Source organism: Schistocerca cancellata, chromosome 8 (assembly GCF_023864275.1).
Source record: "Schistocerca cancellata isolate TAMUIC-IGC-003103 chromosome 8, iqSchCanc2.1, whole genome shotgun sequence".
Classification (NCBI taxonomy): Eukaryota; Metazoa; Arthropoda; class Insecta; order Orthoptera; family Acrididae; genus Schistocerca; species Schistocerca cancellata.
In genome coordinates this window covers 573,192,144-573,216,453 of record NC_064633.1, presented here as the reverse complement: position 1 = coordinate 573,216,453, position 24,310 = coordinate 573,192,144, and the positions used below count along the sequence as shown (strand labels likewise).

General features: G+C 41.4%; 1 protein-coding gene across 1 annotated transcript in view; it reads right to left on the bottom strand.

Annotated features, from left to right (window-relative positions):
* Nucleotides 1–24,310, bottom strand: part of LOC126095017 (myotubularin-related protein 6) — a 411,731-nt gene that overhangs the window by 63,841 nt on the left and 323,580 nt on the right. Inside the window, exon 8 of the mRNA XM_049909676.1 lies at nucleotides 9,992–10,224. Within this exon, the coding sequence (XP_049765633.1) occupies nucleotides 9,992–10,224 (233 nt within the window). The remainder of the gene's footprint in view (nucleotides 1–9,991; nucleotides 10,225–24,310) is intronic.

Sequence of the window (24,310 nt, the reverse complement as noted above, 5' to 3'; positions counted from 1 at the left end):
AGAAACAACTGTGCTAACAATTAAAATAAGATATAAAAGAAGAAATATTTTATGAAATTGAACACAGCGTAAAATAATGTTAGAAACTTTATTTATATAAATAACAATCATCTTTTAAAGTCATAAAAAGGAAATTGAGAGCCAAAAGAAGCAGTAAAAACAAAATACTGTATAACTGAAAATGGTAAAAACACAGAAATATTGCAGCTAAAATGGATGGAAATCATAGAGACATAAGGTAAACGAAAAACTAGGAAGTGGGATAATGGGACAAAGGGAAGAATACCATTTTTACATAATCAAATCTTTTATATGCATTTTCAAGTATGTACAAAGCACTAAAGACTTTGGTATATTGTACAGAAAGATCAAAGACAAGATGGTTCTGTTTAGGCATAGTGAGTCAGATTATGTGGAAGACAGAGAAACAAAACAGTTAACTTCTGGTTTTCTGTTTTTGTTATCCCACGGACCGATAACGTGATCCTATCAACATCAAAGAATGGTGACTTTGAGCACTACAGAAGCAAAACTGTGACAGCCAGCATTGCGGTAGACATGATATGGTTGCGAAAGCTGCTAAGTTACTTTAGAAATAAATGTGATTAAGCAACAAAACTTTATATGCCTAATCAGAGTGTGGTAAGACACACAAAAACTCCCAATTTTCATAAAAGATTGAAAAACACTGATACTCAATGTCATTTAATAAGAGAAAAGTATGAGGAGGGAGCAATCATAGCCAAGCATGTTCCAAATGAAAATCAGTGTGCGGACATTTTCTCCAAATCACTGAGGAAAGAAAGGTTTGTGATGTTGCGCACAGGTTTGAACACTGTCAGAAATGGATTTTAAAATGCCAGAACAGTGGGAGTGTAGAAATTGAAATGTTACTCTTGTTTTTAAAATGATTGTACTTAAGATATTTATTGATGGCACTACAGTAGCGTTAATTTTTAAGTTCCTTGGGCATTGCCCCTTTTTGTTTATTCCTTGTATGTTCATCATTCAGTAAACTTTTCTTTTGTATTAAAACGTAGCAAAAGTTGTTCCTCTGTATACCTGAGTCTGATTTAGAATTCCCATCAACCTTATAACAGCCACCTGACTAGTCTATTTCCTATATCAATATACTTTCAGTTCATGGATTACTTTCATAGGTAAGTATTTAATGTGTTTCACGTTTGAACCCAGCATCATCATCAGTTTATCATTCACAGTTAATGAAATGATTACAGAATGCTTATATTCAAGAAGTTTTTGACATTAAGCAAGTGTGCTATTCTGCAAGTTGTTGCCAATATTCCACTCCTTATATATGTAGGCCATTCATTTGCAAATGGATGAAGAGTGGGCAATTACTAACTATGGTAAGATTGCTCTGTTTATATTTACTAATGGTTATTTCTCTTGCTGAGCATACTAGCTCTTGCTAGCAACATCCACAAGATCAGTTAATGCAAATGCCTGAAATGAACTTCCGAAAAGGAGAAGGCCAATGTGCTCCCCAATCTTTACCTGTAAGTGTTTGTGCTTCATCAACGACTTCATCATCAATGGGACAACAGTCCTCAAATTTCCTTCACTTGCCCCTGTATAGGAGGTATGGTAGCTGGCATCATAAAATCACAGTTCAGAAGCAGAGCAGTGTGATGAAAGATAGTATAAAGTGACCAGTACTAATGTAAATGTGTGTGCAAATGTTCAGCTGATATGATGATGTGACCTCAGATCAGTCTGGTATGAGTCATTCAGCAGATGCACAGCCATTTTTTATACCTGGTTGATTTACTTTAGGGAGGAGGATTAGGATCTAAAGTCCACTCAATAACAAGGTCATTAAAAAAAGAGCACATACTCAGATTGAGAAAGGATGTGGAAGGAAATTGGCCATGTCTTCTTCAAAGGATCCATTCTAACATCTTTCTAAAGCAATTTCGGAAAACTCAGAAAATATAAATCTGGTTGGCCATCCTCCCAAATGCGAGTTTGCTGTATTACTACAGTGTCATCTTTCTGGGTATGCAATTAAGGACCCAATAGTAAGATAATACAGCAAAACCACAATCTGAAACAATTAATCAAATGAGAAGTCATTTATACAACCATTAGTTCATAAAGAAGACAGACAATTTATAAAGATTTCATGAACCAGAGGAGGTTCTACACAAGGAAAGACAGTCCTGGTCCATTTAATTCTTCCAAGATATCTGGTACTGTTACACATGAAGAGGAGACTGAGTGGAATTTCTGAAGTCAGTTGTTAAATGTTACGAGTACTCTCCCCTGGACTGATTCCTCCGGTAAAAAAGCACAAGAACAGAAGTACTAAAAATGTCTTATTTCTGTTGCACTGCGTTCTTCCTGGGAATATATAACAGACACATGACTCAAATTCACTTTTAACCTTTAGATGTTTTGTAAGCATTGCACTCATCAGCAGCAACAACTACACCAAGCCCCCAGATGGCATTTCACTGCTGTCTGTCATAGAATAAAGTAAATTTCTATGTAATTATTTATTATAATTTACATTAGGCATTTGGAAATTGTCAATCCATGGACAAAAATTTGTGGTTTCAACAAATCAAGCATAACAAGTTCTATGTACCATGAAGGTCAGATCACCACACCCAACAGCACATTCAGTATACTCTTGGAATGGAACTAACAGCTGTCTGTGTTTCTTCATGTCATGAGGGATTTTAGTTCATTCACACCACACTATCAATCCACGTACTGTAGGCTCGGCACTCATTTCTGTGAACATATACTGGATGGTTGAAGCTCCATCATTTTAAAATCCAATATAATTTACACTGAAGGAAGTCATGTCCATATGCTTGTACCCTCCCGAAGCAGACGATGAACTGGCAGATACCAGAAGATAAACGTATCTCAACTATGCAGCAAAAGCCTACTTACAAACTTTCAGCAACCAGTTTGAAGTGAGGCATCTATGAATATACTACAGGCGCCAATATATTGCTCCCACAGGGATAATTAAACATGACTAGGGTAACTGAAGTGTGCACAGAGGCATTTAAGCAGTCATTCTTCCCACATTCGATTTGTGAATGGAACAGTGAGAAACTCTTTGCTGTGGGACATTGGAAAGTACTCTGTGCCATTCACTTCACAGTGATTTGCAGGTAATGCATATACAGGAACCTAGGGGTATAAGTGTAGATATTTCTACTGATGGCTAAGGACAGTGTATTGAACAACTTTACATCAGTATTTACTTCATTTGCATGAGTAGTATGTTTTCAGGTTGGTTAGTACCTCTAATTATGCATGACACATGTAAGCAGCAGGTCAGGGATTGAAATAGGGACAAGTGGACACAAAATTGATAGTCTATACTGACAAGTATAGTCCACTTTGCAGAGCAGTTAAGGCCATGCAGAAAACATCAGGCACTAAATTATATGATATGTTTGTGGGAAGGCTGTTAGACACATACGAAAAATAACCAACACACTGAAGTGAGTACATGTTAAGATACCAACAAATCACAATATTTGTATCTTTGCCCCAACACCCTACAAATGTAGAAGGTTCATCCAATAAAACTGAAGACCACAAATAATAAATAACTACAATAACCCACAAAATCAAACAATGGAAAATCCAGGACAGACTACTGACAGTATTATGAAAAGGATAGTTCCTACTCATCACGTAGTGGGGATGCTGAGTCGCACAGAGGCACAACAAAAGACTGTCAAAAAAGTAAGCTTTCAACCAAAAAGGCAAGCGCAGCTCACGTACACATGACCACAGTCTCTAGCTGCCGAGGCCAGACTGTGAGTAGCAGCATGTGATGGGAGAAGTAAACTGAGTGGTGGGGGTAAGGAAGAGGCTGGGGAAGGGGGAGGGACAGCAGGGGAGGGTGGGAGATGGTAAAGTGCAGCTTGTGGGAGCGTACAAGGACAAGGTGGGGAGCTCGGTGCAGTCAGGAGGTTGAATGGAGGAGAGAAGGACAGAAGGCGGGGAGCAGGGAGAGGGGGGGGGGGGGAGGGAGGGAGGGGGAGAAGGAGAGAAGTAAAAACACTGTGGGAGCACAGGTGGAATAGAGGACAATGTAGTGCTGGAATAGGAATAGGGAAGGGGATAGGTGGGTAAACGACAATGACTAACAAAGGTTGAGACCAGGAAGGTTACAGGAATATAGGCAAGTTCCCACCTATGTAATTCAGATAAGCTGGTGTTGGTGGGAAGGATCCAAATGGCACAGGCTGTGAAGCAGTCACTGAAATGAAGAATGTCATGTCAGGTGACATGTTCAGCAACAAGGCAGTACAGCTGTTTCTTGGCCACAGTTTGTCAGGGCAATTCATGCAGACAGAGCTTGTTGGTCGTCATGCCCACATAGCATGCAGCACAATTGTTCGAGCTTAGGATGCTCATGACTGGACTGGAGTAGGTGGTGGTGGGTGGATGTATGGGGCAGGTCTTGCGTCTTGGTCTATTAAAGAAATGTGAGCCCTGAGGTGAGTGTCTGGGAGCAGGGGTTGTGTAGGAATGGATGACTATATTGTGTAGGCTCAGTTAGCGGCAGAATACCAGTGTGAGAGGGGTGGATAGGACATTTATCATTTTGGGGCATGACAAGAGGTAGTCAAAACCCCTGTGGAGGATGTGATTCAGTTGCTCCAGTTGTAGGTGGTACTGAGTCATGAGGGGGAATGCTACTCTGTGGCTGGATGGTAGGACTTTGGGAGGTGGTGGGTGACTGGAGATATAAGGCACGGGACATCTGTTTTTGTTACCATCTGTGAAGACCTCATTGAGACCCTTGGTATAAATGGATAGAAACTGCTCATCAAAACAGATCCAACTGCCATGGGTGGCTAGGCTGTATGGAAGGGACTTCGTGCTATGGAATGGGTGGCAGCTGTCAAAGTGGAGGTATTTCTGGTGAGTGGTAGGTTTGATGGATGGAGATACTGATGTAGCTATCTTCGAGGTGGAGGTCAACATCAAGGAAGGTGGCTTGTTGAGTTGGGGAGGACCAGGTGAAGCAAATGGGGGAGAATGGTGTTGAGGTTCTGGAGGAAATGTGGATAGGGTGTCCTCACCCTCAATCTAGATCGCCAAGATGTCATCAATGAATCTGAACTAGGTGAGAGGTTAGGGATTCTGGGTGGTTAGAAGGGTTTCCATCACGTGCTGCTGCCCGCAGTCTGGCCTTGGGAGCCAGAGTCTATGTCATTGTGTGTGTGTGTGTGTGTGTGTGTGTGTGTGTGTGTGTGCGCGCGCGCGGCTAATCAAGGCCTTTCTGGCCAAAACCTACTCTTTTGACAGTCTTCTTGTTGTGCCTATCTGCAGCTCAGCATCTCCGCTATATAGTGAGTAGCAACTTTCCTTCTCATAATATTGTTACATTCCATTCCGGATATTCCATTGTTTGAACAATGTATTATATTTCTTTATACTGAGACTCAATTGCTAATTCCTGTACCCACCAACAATCCACTGCAAGTCTTCCTGCATTTAGCTATAATTTTCTTGCATAGCAATTTCTCCATATACAACAGCATGAACTGCAAACAGTCTCATGGAGATTCTAATGTTATCTACTGGGCCATTTGCAGATACTGTAAACGGTTATTATCCTATAACACTTGCCTTGGGTACACCCAAAGGTATTTTTACATCTGGAGATTTCTCTCCATTAAAAATGACATGTTTTCTATTAGCTAGAAACTATTCAATCCAATCATAAAGCCAGTCTGATTTTCTGTATGCACATACTTTGCTCTTGAGGAAAGAGTGAGGAACTGTGCTGAATGCATTCCAGAAGTCAGGGAACATGACCTTAGCCTGGGCACCAGTATCTATCACCTACTGGCTTCTTGTGAATAAACAGCATAGCATTGGTTCCCCACAATGCTGTTTGTGGAATTCATGTTGATAACTACAGAACATACTTTCAGTCTCCTGTAAGTCATAACAGATAACATAAAATGTGTTCCAGAACTCTTTAACAACTTGACTCAGAGCTATAAGCCTATAGTCGTGCAAATATTTTTTCCAATCACTTGGTGCACTTCGGTCCTCCACCAAACTATGATGATGAGTGCTAGAAGAGCTGCAATTTCTGTCAAATACTCTATGGAGAATCTTAAAGGTATTCCATCAGGTCCAGTACCCTGTCACCTGATGAGTGGTTTTAGTTGATTTCCTACTTTGATAGCTGTCAGAGAAACCTCAGTATGACCTTCCTCGGTGAAACAATTTCGGTAGAAGAAATTCAGTATTTTTGCCTTCTCTTTGTCACCCTCTGTTTTGGTGCCATTATGGTCTCTAAGTGACAGGACAGATGGCTTTATTCGGTTTAGTGATTTAACATAGACCAAAACTGCTTGGGGTTTTCCGTCAGACTGGTACATAAAAATTTACTTTTGAATCTGATGAATGTTTCACCTGAGGCTATTCTTTGGACAAATTTGACTTCTCTTGGGTTTTATTTTGACAAGACTTTTGATACAATTAAATCTGCAGTGAAGCTCTTTTTGCATTTAGAACAGCCTTCTAACATAACTGTTGAACCATGGTGGCTTCCTTCCGTCCCTCACTAATCTGCTCAGTACATACCTGTCTTAAGTCATAATGTACAATACCCCTGAACTTTAACCATTTCTACTCAACATTTCCAGTCGTTAGAGATGAATATCTGATGTTGCCTGCTCCGGTCATCTGAAAGCTGTTTCTTTGCACACTTATTAAACAGGAATATCATCCTACCTTTCTTTAGATTCCAGCTGATATCCATAGTCAGTTATGCCGTCGTGGCCTTATTCTGACTTGATTTCCTGCATTATGCTAATTGAGTCAAAAAGTTCGAGCTTGTTCTTAATAATGAAATCTAAGATGTTACACTAACAAGCCAGTTTTTGATTAAATGCTCAAGGATGTTTTTGGATAAGGCATTCAGAAGTTGACTGGACAGTCCACAGGTGTGCCGCCAGTTCAAAACGTCCAGTGGTACACTATGAACTGGCAGTACACCACAGACTGTTCTATCAATTCCACATGATTTCGTTTACCTACTACCCACCACTTGAGTCGCACAGTCTACAGCTTGAAAGTTGAAGACTCCCCATAATATTATAACATACATGGCAAATTTATGCACAATCTTCTCCAGATTTTCCTTGAAGTCCTTTGCCACTACTGCTCCTGAGGCAGGGGTCAATGAAAGCATCTAATGACCATCTTTGATCCACATTTGGAATCCCTGTTAACCACACTACACATTACAGCTACAAAAATGCATCGACCACCAATGTCCAGACTATCTCTGATACACACTGCAATTAGAACTTAGAATTTCATTGCCATTAATGTATGCTTTCAGCCTGCTTTCTGTCTTTAATACTACGTAGCCATTACTACCATTTATAAGGGGGACTAGTTCTAGGATTCTTCCATGGGTGCTTCTGCAGTTATATTCACATTCTCTTTCTCCTATCTGCCATGATCAATACTTCTTTCTCTGATTCATGTAGCTGTGATTCTACTCTTTCTGCAATAAAAACATTTATCAGGATTGTGGATGGATTTCACATGTGTATGCCAGGCATACAGTTTCCTTAATAGCTGCTTTCTGTGCATTGTGTGACCCCCAGCCTATTAAGAGATGCTACAACTCTCCACACAATAGCAGAGGACAGAAAATCTGCAACCAAAATTGTTACAAAATCATCTGAACCTCTGGTTTAAGCCCTCCACTCAGCTCGAAACCAAAGTACCATGCTCGGTATCACAGTGAACTTTTGCGTGTTTTAAGTCCGATGAGTATAAAGTCAAATCCGTACATAGTTTTCAGAGTATAGAAAATGTCAACGTGTTGCATATTGTCTGAATGTGCCACATGTGCAACAGCCAATTATTACATACGGCATAGTTTAACTGAACAACATTGAATGATCACCTTGGCGTAAGAATTAGTTGTCCTATGAGCGATCAGAAGCAAATTTTGTGCTTATTTTGCTACTTGGGCACATGTAATGACTAAATGTTGGCAAATGTATCATTCCTAAGCTTTTCAAACGAGCGTGGGACACGTGGCCAAAGGAAAGCACTTAAAGCGCACTGATAAAAACAGTGCCTTGCTTAAAGACACTGAATTATTATTCTGGAGGAAAAGATTTCCAGCTCCGTCTGGTTTATCAAATTTAAATTTTTTTTACACTTTCTCCAAACAACTTAAGACAAATACAAAAAAGCCATGATGAATTTCCAGATCTCATCCACTGATCATGTTGTTGAGGGGACCCTTCTCTCCCTTCTTATGTGTTCCACCACCAGAAGGGACCTTCTATCAAGTCATCTTAATCACAAGCTTTTTGTGGGGAGTCCCCATTTCAGTCACTATTATATCCATAGTACAGACTAAAGGTAGCTCTATAGTATTTCTGCCTCTTCCTTAATGGTGAAGAAAACATTCCCGAGTTTAAGTCCCAAGAAGTCTATGCGCCTGTCTATAAATGCACACTTGTACAAAGACAATGATGAGCTCAATATGCAGATATTCACAACTCCCACATTTATTTTCCTCGGCAAGATCATTATCTTACAAATTATGGCCAATTTTTTAGCATCATACAACTTTACTTATTGTTAGAGATGGTAATCCATCTGCTACTTACATGATTAGTTGAAAGAAGCTGGTGTGCATTGAGACTGTTACCCAAAATTTATTTTACGCAGATTTTATAAAACTGAAACACAATACTTTCTTTTTTAGTTATTTGATATGTTTCCCAACACCACAACATGTTTATATAGCAGAGAACTATGGAAGCTCTTAACGTATTTTTTATGCAAAATAAAAGCAATAAATCTTGTGATATGCTAACAGTAAGTTTAATTTTCATACTACACAATTCCTGAAGTCTAAAAGAGATTGCATAAGAGAACGACTGCTATGCAAAATAAATTTTTGACCCATAATTATACTGATTTTATAGAGAGGGAAATTCAATTTAAGAAATTCTTACAACGACAAGAGAGAGAAATGCTGGACGGACTTCAGGAGCCACAACTTAAAATACAAAACAGTGCACCAAGTTTTCGGAACTTGTTGCAGACAGATCACATGGACAAACCAGTTATCTGTGAAAATGTTTCTTTCCTCTGTATCTCTTTCCCCTTTTAACAGTTATAACAGGTAGGGCTCCCTATTAGTCTAATGTGTGCTATGTGTGTGTGTGTGTGTGTGTGTGTGTGTGTGTGTGTGTGTGTGTGTGTGTAAATTCTAACAGATACCCATACAACAAATGTGGCAGCTGCTACGGACTACGACTCAATTTGCTTATATAAGCATAAAGAGTATATCCTGTCTTCTGATGATAATTTCTTAAGAGAAAGCCTAATGAAATGTCTGGTCAAGTCAAATGTATACTATCATCATCAGTTTCAGTATTTACTACTTAGAACTGTGACAACAAAGCTGGTATTAAAATAAAGAGTTCAAATAGTGGAAAGTCCAGGCTGGAATAATGGCAGTTTTATAAAAGTATACATTGCTACTCACCATACAGAAGAAATGTTGAGTTGCAGGAAGGCACAACAGAAAGACTGCTGGGCATTTTAGCTTTTTGTGCAAGAAGCTTTCCTCCAAAGGAGAAAACACACTCACACAAGCACAACTCCCTCACACACACACACACACACACACACACACACACACACACACACACACACAAAAACCACTGTCTTTGGCCACTGTGTCTGTCTATAGTGACCAGAGACAGATTTTGTGTGCGTGTGTGTGTTTTCTCTACTTTATAAAAACACCTGTTGGTCGAAAGCTAAAATTTATAGCAGTATTTTTCTTGTGCCTGTCTGTGAGACAACGTCTTCTCTATACGGTGGGCCACAATCTGTTCTTTTAATGATTTTAAGAGTTCACTATATTGTGACCTCGAAGTGGCAGCTACTACATGAGGAAACAGGTTAAATGTTACAACAACATTACCTGAAAACCTTGGATGGTGCGGTAATATGGATCAAGGAAGATTCCAGCAAGTGAGCACACCTGGGCTGTCCTGTCCCATCCATCTGAACAATGTACCACCACACTCACTCCAGATTCCACAGCTTCCGCAATAAACAGAGATGTTTCTAGAACTGCCTTCACATGTCTCAGCCAACCTGAGGACTCTATACCACCCAAAAAGCTGCCCATTGAAGGAGCTTTCAACTCACAAGCTGTAACGGAAAAAAACACTTCAAACTTCTACAACAAACAAAATTGCTGCTTTTTCTGCAAACTTTAGGTTCCTCTGAGGAAATTAACATTATTCTACAACAAGATACAAGTAGTTTCATCATATACATGCGGCTTGCTGGTCACTTATAAAATCTGGAACAGATATCTGTGAAAATGCACTTCAATTCATCCTTAGCAAATGTGATGAAGCATATGGTTACCCAGGTGACATGAAGATGATGCTCTCAAGAAATTAAATAGTTCTCTCATTATCAAAAGAATAAATATCAATTGAAGTGTGGAATAATGAAGCCAGCACACATACGAGACTGTTTATCAGAGAAAGTGCTCCTGCCTCAAAGAGTTGTGTCCTGCTTAGATGAAGGTAACTTCTTTTCAGCCTGTGATCCTTTGCTGGCATTTCAGCGTAGTGCTCAATAACTGGAATGGGCTCATGAACAGTGTCACTGAACTATGGAACAATGTCAGAGTGGAACATGGCCCAATAAATTCTAATTGTACTGAGTTGATGGGAATGTGAGATTGTGGCATATGTTCCTTGAAGCTATAGATCATGTATGTCACAAGCATCGTCCCCTGGCGAAAGGTGGCCAACTTAGGGTCTGAGTTGTGCTCACATGGTCACACAGGCCTATGGCTATACTGAAAAAAAGTAAGTTTTTAGACATAAAACATACTTTTTTTTTACCAATCTGAGAAATTTTCTCCTTCCCTTGATAAACAATGCATTTCTTTTCTTTGAACAGCAGCTCAGCTAACACATTCATCCCTGAATAAAAACACACTTTTCCAGCAACATCCTAATGACCATAAAAAGCTTGGTTATTAATGAAGGATTCATTAGGACTCCATAGGACTAAAATTTTTATCCTAAATGAAATCACTAACAAATGGGTTTACAGATATAGAGGAACTAGTACTAGCTGACATAGCCTGTGTACCTGATTAAAACAATTTTGTGACTGACATTTCAGCAAGTCTAGTGGAGTGGTAGTTGGGCGGAAGAGGGCAGGCTGGGGAGAGGGAAGGGGGAAGTGGGAGTATCCTGCAATACCACTTACATTTTATTTAAGCTATATATGAAAGCACAAAATGTGCATTCTACATCTTATTTGACTTCATAAAAATCTTACATGCAGCAATGTGATCATTAGAAGCAAATATGGTGAACTGTTTTCTTTTGACAATGTATGACCACAATAGTTTGGCACTGCACGATTACAATAATCTAAGAATTACTTTATGGAGCTTGCAGAACTTAATTGGTTCCACTGATTTAGACTTAAGTAGCAAAAGTTACAGAAATCACATAACAGGAAATCCAGGATGGTGTAATGAAAATGAATACAGAGAAGTTTCCTTATTCCTAGACAGAGCTCACTTGTCAGTCCCAAATAATGTTCCTGTGGTACTGCCTGGCTCATGGAATCCCCTCAAATGGAGGTGCTAAGGGAGCCCACATTGAAACAAAATGGGAAATAAGAACACAGAATGTAGATCGTATTACAAGTGAGAAAGCTGGAGAATCTGAAGGTGCAAATGAGACTAAAACAGGGTGCCTATAATGAGAATCTCTTAAATGAGATGGGAGCAAAAAAGAGAATTTACAAGTGATGAAATCAGAATATTTTATCCAGGAGGAACATGAAAAGAAATTCATAATATTGTCATAATATTAAGACCAAAACTCAAGCTAATTTGATATCAGTGAGATATCTAGAGGAAATGTTGATGACAATGAAAATCCACAGAAAAAAAAGAAAAAAGAAGTGATAATACAAATGCATATGTCACACAGCAGTCAACTTGATAAGGAAGTAAACGAACAGTATAATACTGAAGGTGGAGGTATAATAACTGGAATGCAGAACTGGGCAAAGGCCAAGAAATAAGAACTGTGAAAAAGTACACGTTAGGAAAAGGAATGACGAAGAAGAGCTCTTGGTGGACTTTTGCAAAAGATACTCCTGAATTATATGTTGTACATACAACACATAAGACTAAGATAACTTCAACTAGTCTAAGGATAGCTGCTACCCAACATCTCCATCAGATACCAGACTTACTACAGGAAAGACTTCCAAATTTTTTGAAAAATATTCAAAGATTACCAGATATGGATATCAATTCAAATTATGTTCTCTTTATTGGAGAAATAACTATCTGACTGCAAATGAGAAAATTTAATGTTGAAAGATTTAAAAAGGAAGAAGCAAGGAAAGCTAGATGGCTGCTTATCATAAGAAAGACAAATTAATGATATGAATGTAATAGAAAGAAACATTCCACGTGGGGAAAATATATATAAAAAACATAGACGCTGTGACTTACCAAACGAGAAAGCGCTGGTAGATAGACACAATAAAAAACACACAAACACACATACAAAATTCAAGCTATCACAACCCAAGGTTGCTTCATCAGGAAAGAGGGAAGGAGAGGGAAAGACGAAAGGATGTGGGTTTTAAGGGAGAGGGTAAGGAGTCATTCCAATCCCGGGAGCGGAAAGACATACCTTAGGGGGGAAAAAAAGGACAGGTGTACACACGCGCCCCCCCCCCCCCCCCCCCCCCACACACACACACACAGGCAGACATATGTAAAGGCTAAGAGGTCGGGCAGAGATGTCGGGCAGAGATGTCAGTCAAGGCGGAAGTACAGGGGCAAAGATGTTGTTGAATGACAAGTGATGTACGGGGGGCGGCAACTTGAAATTAGCGGAGGTTGAGGCCTGGTGGGTAACAGGAAGAGAGAATACATTGAAGGGCAAGTTCCCATCTCTGGAGTTCTGATAGGTTAGTGTCAGTGGGAAGTATCCAGATAACCCGGATGGTGTAACACTGTGCCAAGATGTGCTGGCCATGCACCAATGCATGTTTAGCCACAGGGTGGTCCTCATTACCAACAAACACTGTCTGCCTGTATCCGTTCATGCGAATGGACAGTTTGTTGCTGGTCATTCCCTCATAGAAGGCTTCACAGTGTAGGTAGGTCATTTGGTAAATCACGTGAGTGCTTTCACACATGGCTCTGCCTTTGATCGTGTACGCCTTCCGGGTTACAGGACTGAAGTAGGTGGTGGTGGGATGGTGCATGGGACAGGTTTTACACCTCGGGCGGTTACAAGGGTAGGAGCCGGAGGGTAGGGAACGTGGTTTGGGGATTTCATAGGGATGAACTAAGAGGTTATGAAGGTTAGGTGGACGGCAGAAAGACACTCTTGATGGAGTGGGGAGGATTTCATGAAGGATGGATCTCATTTCAGGGCAGAATTTGAGGAAGTCATATCCCTGCTGGAGAGCCACATTCAGACTCTGATACAGATTGGGTTTCCCCCGGAAACCATCCCTGTAACCATTGATGCCACTTCCTTATACACAAATATCCCGCACGTCCAGGGCCTCGCTGCGATGGGGCACTTCCTTTCACGCCAATCACCTGCCACCCTACCTAAAACCTCTTTCCTCATTACCTTAGCCAGCTTCATCCTAACTCACAACTTCTGCACTTTTGAAGGCCAGACATACCAACAATTAAAGGGAACAGCTATGGGTACCAGCATGGCCCCCTCGTACGCCACACTATTTATGGGTTGCTTACAGGAAGCCTTCTTGGTTACCCCAGCCTGCCAACCCAAAGTTTGGTACAGATTTATTGATGACATCTTCATGATCAGGACTCACAGTGAAGAAGAACTCCAGAGTTTCCTCTCCAACCTCAACTCGTTTGGTTCCATCAGATTCACCTGGTCCTACTCCAAATCCCTTGCCACTTTCCTCGACGTTGACCTGTCCAAAGGCCAGCTTCACACATCCGTCCACATCAAACCCACCTTTCCGCCGTCCACCTTAACCTTCTTAACCGCAATCTCTGGCAGCTGGAGCCAGACTGCGAGCAACAGAGCATTATTAGAGAGGCAACAGGGTGGGGGGTAAGGAGGGGGGTGGGGTGGGGAGGGGAGGGGAAGGGATAGCAGGGCAGGGGTGGGCAATGGTAAAGTGCTGCTGGGAGCATGCAGGGACAATGTGGGGAGTGGTGCAGGTCGCCCACCCACAGTTACTACTTTTTTGATGTATGCTTCCAGCAGCACTTTATATCCCCCACCCCTCCCTGCTATCCCCCCACCTCCCCATATGCCAGCATCTTCCTTACCCCCACTCAGTTGCCGCTCCATAACGCCCTGCTGCTCACAGTCTGGCTCCAGATGCCAGATTTTGTGGTTTTGTGTGTGTGTGTGTGTGTGTGTGTGTGTGTGTGTGTGTGTGTGTGTGTTTACTTTTGATAAAGGCCTTGTTGGCCGAAAGCTAAAACTTTCTGACCCCCCCCCCCCTTTTTTTTTTTTTTTTGCCTTTCTGTGACTCAGCATCTCCGCTTTATGGTGAGTAGCAACTATCCTTTTCATTATACTGTTACATTCCATCCTGCATTTTTCATTGTTTGATTTTTAAGTGGAGAATGTGTTTTAAGGATAACTCCCATTTGCACAGTTCAGAAAAGCTGGTAGTGGAGAGAGGAAGATCCAGATGGCTATGGTAGTGAAGCAGGCATCGAAATTGAGCATTTTATGTTCAGTTGCATGTTGTGCCACAGGGTGGTCTACTTTGCTTTTGGCCACAGTTTGGCAGTGGCCATCCATCCTGGTGGACAGCCAATTGGTAGCCATACCTATATAAAAAGCTGTGCCATGACTGCAGAAGAGCTGATAAATGACACGGTTGCTTTTACAAGTGGCCCGACACCTGATGGGGTAGGATAAACCTGTGACAGGAATGGATTAGGAAGTGCTGGTTGGGTAGATTGCGCATGTATTACACCTGTGTCTAGCCAAAGGGATATGATCTTTGTGGGTTGGGGTTGGGAGGGGCATAGGGATGGACTAGGATGTAGTGGAGATTGGTTGGGTGACATAACTCCACTTTATGAGGGGTGGGAAGGATCTTTGGTAGGATTCCCGCATTTTAAGGCATAATGATAGGTAATTAAACCCTGGTGAATGATGTGGTTCAGTTGTTCCAGTCCCGGGTGGTATTGGGGGGTGAAGGGGGTGCTTCTTCATGGCTGGTTCTTGCGGATGGTGGGGGGATTGCAGGATTTTTGGGTTTGTGGATTTTGGGGAGCATGTAGAAGATGGGTGTGCAGGGTGTCAAAGGGGTTAGGAGAAAAACGGCCTAAAGCTTTAAGCACAGACTAGATGTTGCGTTGTACTTTTGGGATGAGATCACTCTGGCAGAGGTTATAGGTGGAAAAGTCAGATAATTGGCAGATTCCTTCTGCCAGATAGTCACTGTGATTCGTAACAACAGAGGTGGCACCTTCATTGCAGGCAGGATGATTAGGTCAGGATTTGTTCTAACGTTGTGTACGGCTATTCTTTCTTCTGCTGGAAGATTTGTGTTCTGAGGAAGGAATAAGGTTGTGTTACACAGGGTGCATGAGAAATGAGCATGTCTCATTCTCAATCACACACATAATTTAGATATTCATCCTTCATTCAGCAAGCTGTTCAAAAATTTATTTCTAAGCTCTTTTGCCAATAGCTCAGCACGATAAGACATGCATTTATTCTTGGTATCAGCATTTTGCATTCCATTTGTAGTGTTTCGAAAATTTCCGTGCAAATTCTAGAATCACTCGGCCTTCCACTGTCTTGAACAAATGATATATTAGATGTGAGTGGGAGAAAGGAACCCTATCTACTGTGCATCTCCTGTCTGTGTGTGAAGGTTTGAAGTTTGTCATACGATGACGGTAGACACAGTGGTTGAACAGCACCAACAAGTACCTGTCGGTCAGGCCATGGAAGTCGTAATGAAAGTGCACGGCCAAACCAAGGAACTTCCATGGTATTCTGTGCTGTTTTGTAACTGTGACTATAGTTAGTGACGAAAGAACAATTTAGTGGAAAAAGATTTTTAGTAACTTTTAACTTGGACTTGCTAGAGGCAAGACAGGTATAGGATTTCTGTATAATAGTGTCGCGGTCAGCAAGCCAACTCTGTTGTAAATGTAACTGTGTTTCTAACATTTGGACATGTGAGGAGACTTACTTAACAGTATTTATTCATCTGGAGAGTGAGATTTGTAAAAGTTTGGTGTTTAAATATACGTTGTTATGTGAAGTAAAAGAAACTGTGTACATCTACTTATTTTTATAAGTACAAAGAGTCTTGAGAAATTCCTGTTCCCAGCAATACACTGCGGAGAAGAAGAGAAAGGGAGTTTGCAGCAGCAGGCTAACCACCTAGGAAAGTCAGCTGACCATCTCAAATAAGTCTTATCGTTAAAGAAGTTTAAGTTTGCACACACAGACTTCACCACTTCAAGTCATCCAAAAGTTACACATTTTAAAACCATTAACCTTGTATTACACGAAACACTACAATCTGAGCTGCCATTTGCTATGTCAATTGAAGTATGTTCTTTAAGTACATTCCATGAAAACTTTTAGCATGTATACATTGCTTACCAGAAGATAATTGCAAATTCAAATACCTGGTTGTCGCAATCTCTCTCTCTCTCTCTCTCTCTCTCTCTCTCTCACACACACACACACACACACACACACACACACACACACACATATATATATATATACATGTATATATATGTAGATGATGAAACTTGCCAAACAAAAGCACTGGCAGGTCGATAGACACACAACAAACACAAACATACACACAAAATTCAAGCTTTCACAACAAACGGTTGCTTCGTCAGGAAAGGGAAAGACGAAAGGACGTGGGTTTTAAGGGAGAGGCTAAGGAGTCATTCCAATCCTGGGAGCGGAAAGACTTACCTTAGGGGGAAAAAAGGACAGGTATACACTCGCACGCACACACACACACACACACACACACACACACACACACACACACACACACATATCCATCCGCACATACACAGACACAAGCAGACATTTGTAAAGGCAAAGAGTTTGGGCAGAGATGTCAGTCGAGGCGGAAGTACAGAGGCAAAGATGTTGTTGAAAGATAGGTGAGCAACCGTTTGTTGCGAAAGCTTGAATTTTGTGTGTATGTTTGTGTTTGTTTGTGTGTCTATCGACCTGCCAGCGCTTTTGTTTGGTAAGTCTCATCATCTTTGTTTTTAGATATATTTTTCTCACGTGGAATGTTTCCCTCTATGAATGTTGTATGTTTTAGTTAGAGTTTGAAAATAAAATATCATTAACACCTTAAAAACATCCATCTTCAGAGCGATAACAGACTTTGTCTGTCTATTCCAGCTGAAAATGATCAGTTTCTGTGTACTATCTACCCACAATTACTCACATTTTTGTCACATGTTGGCAGAATCTTAGACATATCTCTATGGCAGATTCTTTCAAAGATTCTTATAGCATTATTTAGCTAATCTAGGGCAATTACAGCCTTTCTTCTTCTTCTTCTTCTTCTTCTTCTTCTTCTTCTTCTTCTTCTTCATTGTTTATGTTAATAGCACCTGAGTCTGGTAACATTTATTAACACTATGTCATCCGGTGACAACACAGTGGTGTCAGGCCTGAAATAGTAGTCAATGGCCGGCAACACTACAGTGGTGTTGTGTGCGAAATAGCAGTCAACGGCTGGCGACATGGCGTCATGTGCATAGTATCACTCAGTGGTCGGCGACACTGCAGTAGTGCTGTTATCATAGTATTGGGCAGTGGGCGGTGACAGCACTTTAGCATCTTTTGCATTCTGTTGGAGTTTTGTTTTGGTAACAATAAGTCACACAGGTCAACGAGTTTTTTGTTTTTGTAAGTACTTGTGCCTTTCCATCATGGCAGACAAAAGAGACAATACAATTATTTACTATGAATGCGCGGACATCTTGTCTGACGTTCCGGACGACTTAGCTGATTGACAAGAAGACACTGGATATAAAAAAAACTGAAAGTGAAGCAGAATCATCAGAAGATAGTGAAATACATCCAAGAAGAATTCGGTGAACGCTACAGTTGCCAACTTATTCGGATGAATCAGACAAAGAAGACAGTGCACAGTGGTCAGACTTTGATTTACCAAGGACCAATAATAAATTTGAAGGATCTCTGGGTCTAAATATATTTCCCAAAGATACACAGAGCGTCAAGGATATCGTAGAATTATATATTGGGAATGATCTATTGGAATATATTAGCGATAAAACCAACAAGTACTACAGTCAAAATTGCAACAGAAGAAAACGGGATAAAAAAATGCAAATTTAGCGATGTTACGGACCCAAATTTAGAAAATGGTTGGGTTTGCTATCCTTATGGGAACTGCAAAAAAGCAAGGACCGACGATTATTGGTCAACGAATCAGTTAATAGACACAACAATATTTCGCAAAACGATGTCCGCAACCAATTCAGACAAATATTATCATTTTTACATTTTTGCAACAACTACAATAAACCAAATAATGTCAACGAGCTTTTCAAAGTGTAATCTGTAATTTTTTTTATTTTTCCAAAAAGTTTAAAGAAACTTTTAATCTAAGTCAAAACATCTCAAATGATGGAGGAATGACACCATGACGTGGACAGTTAAATTTTAAAGTTTACAATGTGTCGAAAATTACGAAATATGGCATACTTATTCGGATGCTGTGTGATTTGAGTATGGTATACATTTCCTCATTCAAGATATAGTCCAGTGCTGGACAGCCTTTAGCAAAAACAGTGATGGATCTATTGACACCTTCTAATGGAAAGTGGCATCACCTCTACATGGACAATTATTATAACAGTGTAGAACTTGCAGAGAATTTACTTGAAAAGAAAATTCGAGTTTGTGGAACGATACAGCAAAATAAGAGAATTTCCGGAAAATTTAAAGTGCGCAAAGTCAATGTGTCTGAAGCTTGTCATCAAAGGAAAGGTGAAGTACTCACACAGGTATGCAGAGCTTCGAAAACTAAAATGATACGAATGGTATCTACAATACATAATGCCACTTTGACTGACACTCCAAGAAAACGTAGAAAAACCAATTACTCAATTAAAAAAACCTGAAAGTGTACTGGACTACAATAAATACATGAAAGGAGTGAATCGGGCAGACTAATATTTGAGTTATTATCCTATATACAGAAAAACTATAAAATGGTCAAAAAAGATTTGCATGTATCTCTTTAACTGCACATAATTTAATGCATTCCGTACATGTCAATATTTCAATACAGAACACAAGAGTCTCCGATTTCATGATTTTGTATTGAAAGTGTCTGATTAGTGGATAAAAGACATGTGCCTGCTTCTGAGCAAAACTTGGAGTTTGCCACTACATCACATACGTCTCATCATGATCCAGTTGACAGACTTTCCGGTCACATAAAGCAACACTACCTAATACCTATTTCTGAAACGAATAAACGAAAACGAAGAAACTGCCATGTATGTTCCAAAAACAAAAAAAGAAGAACAACAAGTTTAATGTGCAAGTCTTGTGGAGTTGCGTTACATCTTGGAGACTGTTTTGCTGCATATCTTTGCATTTCTTTGCGTGTTTTTGGTACTTGCATTGTTTAATTCATAAATTTCGGGTGTATTATAGCATTTGAGAGTTGTAGCATCGCGTTTTAGTACCTGAATAGTGTAAAATCGCGTAGTCTCCTTCCGCCGCCGAGCAGTGCGTCAGCAGTGCACAAGTGGCAGCATTACTGCATTTACTAGGCAATCTCGTATTTTAATAACCGTTTAAATTTTGTGTCGATTTGTTTGCGCTCTCTGTAGATTAGTTCAGACGTTCATTGCACAACAGTTTTTAGCGTGGATAGGGACTGCAACTGCTGTGTTCGGATGCAGGCTGAGTTGGCATCCCTTCGCTCCCAGCTTCAGGCAGTGTTGGCTTCGGTCACACAGCTTGAGGCTGTTGCCAATGGGCATCACTGTGAGGGTCCGGATGGGGGTTTGTCGGGGACGGCCAGCTTGTCCCACGCATCCCCCGATCGGGCTACAACTGTGGTTGCCCGGGATACTGCCCGCATTGAGGCTGATCCCTCACCTGTGGTAGAGAGGGAGGTCGTCTCAAGGTGTGGCAGGGGGCGAAAGACATTCCGGAGGGCTGAACGGAAGGACTCTCCAGTTTGTCTGACGAACCGGTTTCAGGCTCTGTCTCAGGCTGATACTGATCTTCGGCCTGACATGGCTGCTTGTCCTGTTCCAGAGGTTGCCCCTCAGTCTGCAAGATCCGGGCGGTCGCAGAGGGTGGGCTTACCGGTAGTTGGGAGCTCCAACGTCAGGCGCGTAATGGGGCCCCTTAGGGATATCGCAGCAAGGGAGGGGAAGAAGACCAAAGTGCACTCCGTGTGCATACCGGGGGGAGTCATTCCAGATGTGGAAAGGGTCCTTCCGGATGCCATGAAGGGTACAGGGTGCACCCATCTGCAGGTGGTCGCTCATGTTGGCACCAATGATGTGTGTCGCTATGGATCGGAGGAAATCCTCTCTCGCTTCCGGCGACTATCTGATTTGGTGAAGACTGCCAGTCTCGCTAGCGGGATGAAAGCAGAGCTCACTATCTGCAGCATCGTCGACAGGACTGACTGCGGACCTTTGGTACAGAGCCGAGTGGAGGGTCTGAATCAGAGGCTGAGACGGTTCTGTGACCGTGTGGGCTGCAGGTTCCTCGACTTGCGCCATAGGGTGGTGGGGTTTCGGGTTCTGCTGTATAGGTCAGGAGTCCACTACACGCAACAAGCGGCTACACGGGTAGCAGAGGTTGTGTGGCGTGGGCTGGGCGGTTTTTTAGGTTAGATGGCCGCGGGCAAGTACAGAAAGGGCAACAGCCTCAACGGGTGCGGGGCAAAGTCAGAACATACGGGGACCAAGCAGCAATCGGTATTGTAATTGTAAACTGTCGAAGCTGCGTTGGTAAAGTACCGGAACTTCAAGCGCTGATAGAAAGCACTGAAGCTGAAATCGTTATAGGTACAGAAAGCTGGCTGAAGCCAGAGATAAATTCTGCCGAAATTTTTACAAAGGTACAGACAGTGTTTAGAAAGGATAGATTGCATGCAACCGGTGGTGGAGTGTTCGTCGCTGTTAGTAGTAGTTTATCCTGTAGTGAAGTAGAAGTGGATAGTTCCTGTGAATTATTATGGGTGGAGGTTACACTCAACAACCGAGCTAGGTTAATAATTGGCTCCTTTTACCGACCCCCCGACTCAGCAGCATTAGTGGCAGAACAACTGAGAGAAAATTTGGAATACATTTCACATAAATTTTCTCAGCATGTTATAGTCTTAGGTGGAGATTTCAATTTACCAGATATAGACTGGGACACTCAGATGTTTAGGACGGGTGGTAGGGACAGAGCATCGAGTGACATTATACTGAGTGCACTATCCGAAAATTACCTCGAGCAATTAAACAGAGAACCAACTCGTGGAGATAACATCTTGGACCTACTGATAACAAACAGACCCGAACTTTTCGACTCTGTAAGTGCAGAACAGGGAATCAGTGATCATAAGGCCGTTGCAGCATCCCTGAATATGGAAGTTAATAGGAATATAAAAAAAGGGTGGAAGGTTTATCTGTTTAGCAAGAGTAATAGAAGGCAGATTTCAGGCTACCTAACAGATCAAAACGAAAATTTCTGTTCCGACACTGACAATGTTGAGTGTTTATGGAAAAAGTTCAAGGCAATCGTAAAATGCGTTTTAGACAGGTATGTGCCAAGTAAAACTGTGAGGGACGGGAAAAACCCACCGTGGTACAACAACAAAGTTAGGAAACTACTGCGAAAGCAAAGAGAGCTTCACTGCAAGTTTAAAAGCAGCCAAAACCTCCCAGACAAACAGAAGCTAAACGATGTCAAAGTTAGCATAAGGAGGGCTATGCGTGAAGCGTTCAGTGAATTCGAAAGTAAAATTCTATGTACCGACTTGACAGAAAATCCTAGGAAGTTCTGGTCTGACGTTAAATCAGTAAGTGGCTCGAAACAGCATATCCAGACACTCCGGGATGATGATGGCATTGAAACAGAGGATGACAAGCGTAAAGCTGAAATACTAAACACCTTTTTCCAAAGCTGTTTCACAGAGGAAGACCGCACTGCAGTTCCTTCTCTAAATCCTCGCACAAACGAAAAAATGGCTGACATCGAAATAAGTGTCCAAGGAATAGAAAAGCAACTGGAATCACTCAACAGAGGAAAGTCCACTGGACCTGACAGGATACCAATTCGATTCTACACAGAGTACGCAAAAGAACTTGCCCCCCTTCTAACAGCCGTGTACCGCAAGTCTCTAGAGGAACGGAAGGTTCCAAATGATTGGAAAAGAGCACAGGTAGTCCCAGTCTTCAAGAAGGGTCGTCGAGCAGATGCGCAAAACTATAGACCTATATCTCTGAAGTCGATCTGTTGTAGAATTTTAGAACGTGTTTTTTGCTCAAATATCATGTCGTTTTTGGAACTCAGAATCTACTATGTAGGAATCAACATGGATTCCGGAAACAGTGATCGTGTGAGACCCAACTCGCTTTATTTGCTCATGAGACCCAGAAAATATTAGATACACGCTCCCAGGTAGATGCTATTTTTCTTGACTTCCGGAAGGCGTTCGATACAGTTCCGCACTGTCGCCTGACAAACAAAGTAAGAGCCTACGGAACATCAGACCAGCTGTGTGGCTGGATTGAAGAGTTTTTAGCAAACAGAACACAGCATGTTGTTATCAACGGAGAGACGTCTACAGACGTTAAAGTAACCTCTGGTGTGCCACAGGGGAGTGTTATGGGACCATTGCTTTTCACAATATATATAAATGACCTAGTAGATAGTGTCGGAAGTTCCATGCAGCTTTTTGCGGATGATGCTGTAGTATACAGAGAAGTTGCAGCATTAGAAAATTGTAGCGAAATGCAGGAAGATCTGCAGCGGATAGGCACTTGGTGCATGGAGTGGCAACTGACCCTTAACATAGACAAATGTAATCTATTGCGAATACATAGAAAGAAGGATCCTTTATTGTATGATTATATGATAGCGGAACAAACACTGGTAGCAGTTACTTCTGTAAAATATCTGGGAGTATGCGTGCGGAACGATTTGAAGTGGAATGATCATATAAAATTAATTGTTGGTAAGGCGGGTACCAGGTTGAGATTCATTGGGAGAGTCCTTAGAAAATGTAGTCCATCAACAAAGGAGGTGGCTTACAAAACACTCGTTCGACCAATACTTGAGTATTGCTCATCAGTGTGGGATCCGTACCAGATCGGGTTGACGGAGGAGATAGAGAAGATTCAAAGAAGAGCGGCGCGTTTCGTCACAGGGTTATTTGGTAACCGTGATAGCGTTACGGAGATGTTTAGCAAACTCAAGTGGCAGACTCTGCAAGAGAGGCGCTCTGCATCGCGGTGTAGCTTGCTCGCCAGGTTTCGAGAGGGTGCGTTTCTGGATGAGGTATCGAATATATTGCTTCCCCCTACTTATACCTCCCGAGGAGATCACGAATGTAAAATTAGAGAGATTAGAGCGCGCACAGAGGCTTTCAGACAGTCGTTCTTCACGCGAACCATACGCGACTGGAACAGGAAAGGGAGGTAATGACAGTGGCATGTAAAGTGCCCTCCGCCACACACCATTGGGTGGCTTGCCGAGTATAAATGTAGATGTAGATATCAAATGAAAGAGAAACACTAAGTACCAAAGACAATGCAAATAAATAAATATATGAAACAAACAAATTTTGTATTTATTTATGTATGCATATCTTTGAAAGTTCATGAAAGTAGGGGAACCGGGTTAAGAACTTATGAGAACTAACAATGAGATTAGTGAAACAAAAATTTATATCTTCCGATAATATCAAGAGCAGCTGGCGACAAGGCAAGTAATCTGAATTAGCACTGCCAGCGCCAAGCGCATACATTTGTACAAGACATGCAGATGGCAAAGTCTTTAACGTATTAGCATATTTGCAATCGTCTCACTGTTTAGCATTAATTACTCCTAGAGTACTGCACACTGTAATGGTGGCTGGGCTAAAATGAATGGTTTCTATATTGGCAAAATTCTTGTTATTATCATTAAAATATAAAACTCTATTAGTAAGTTCTCACTGTTATGTC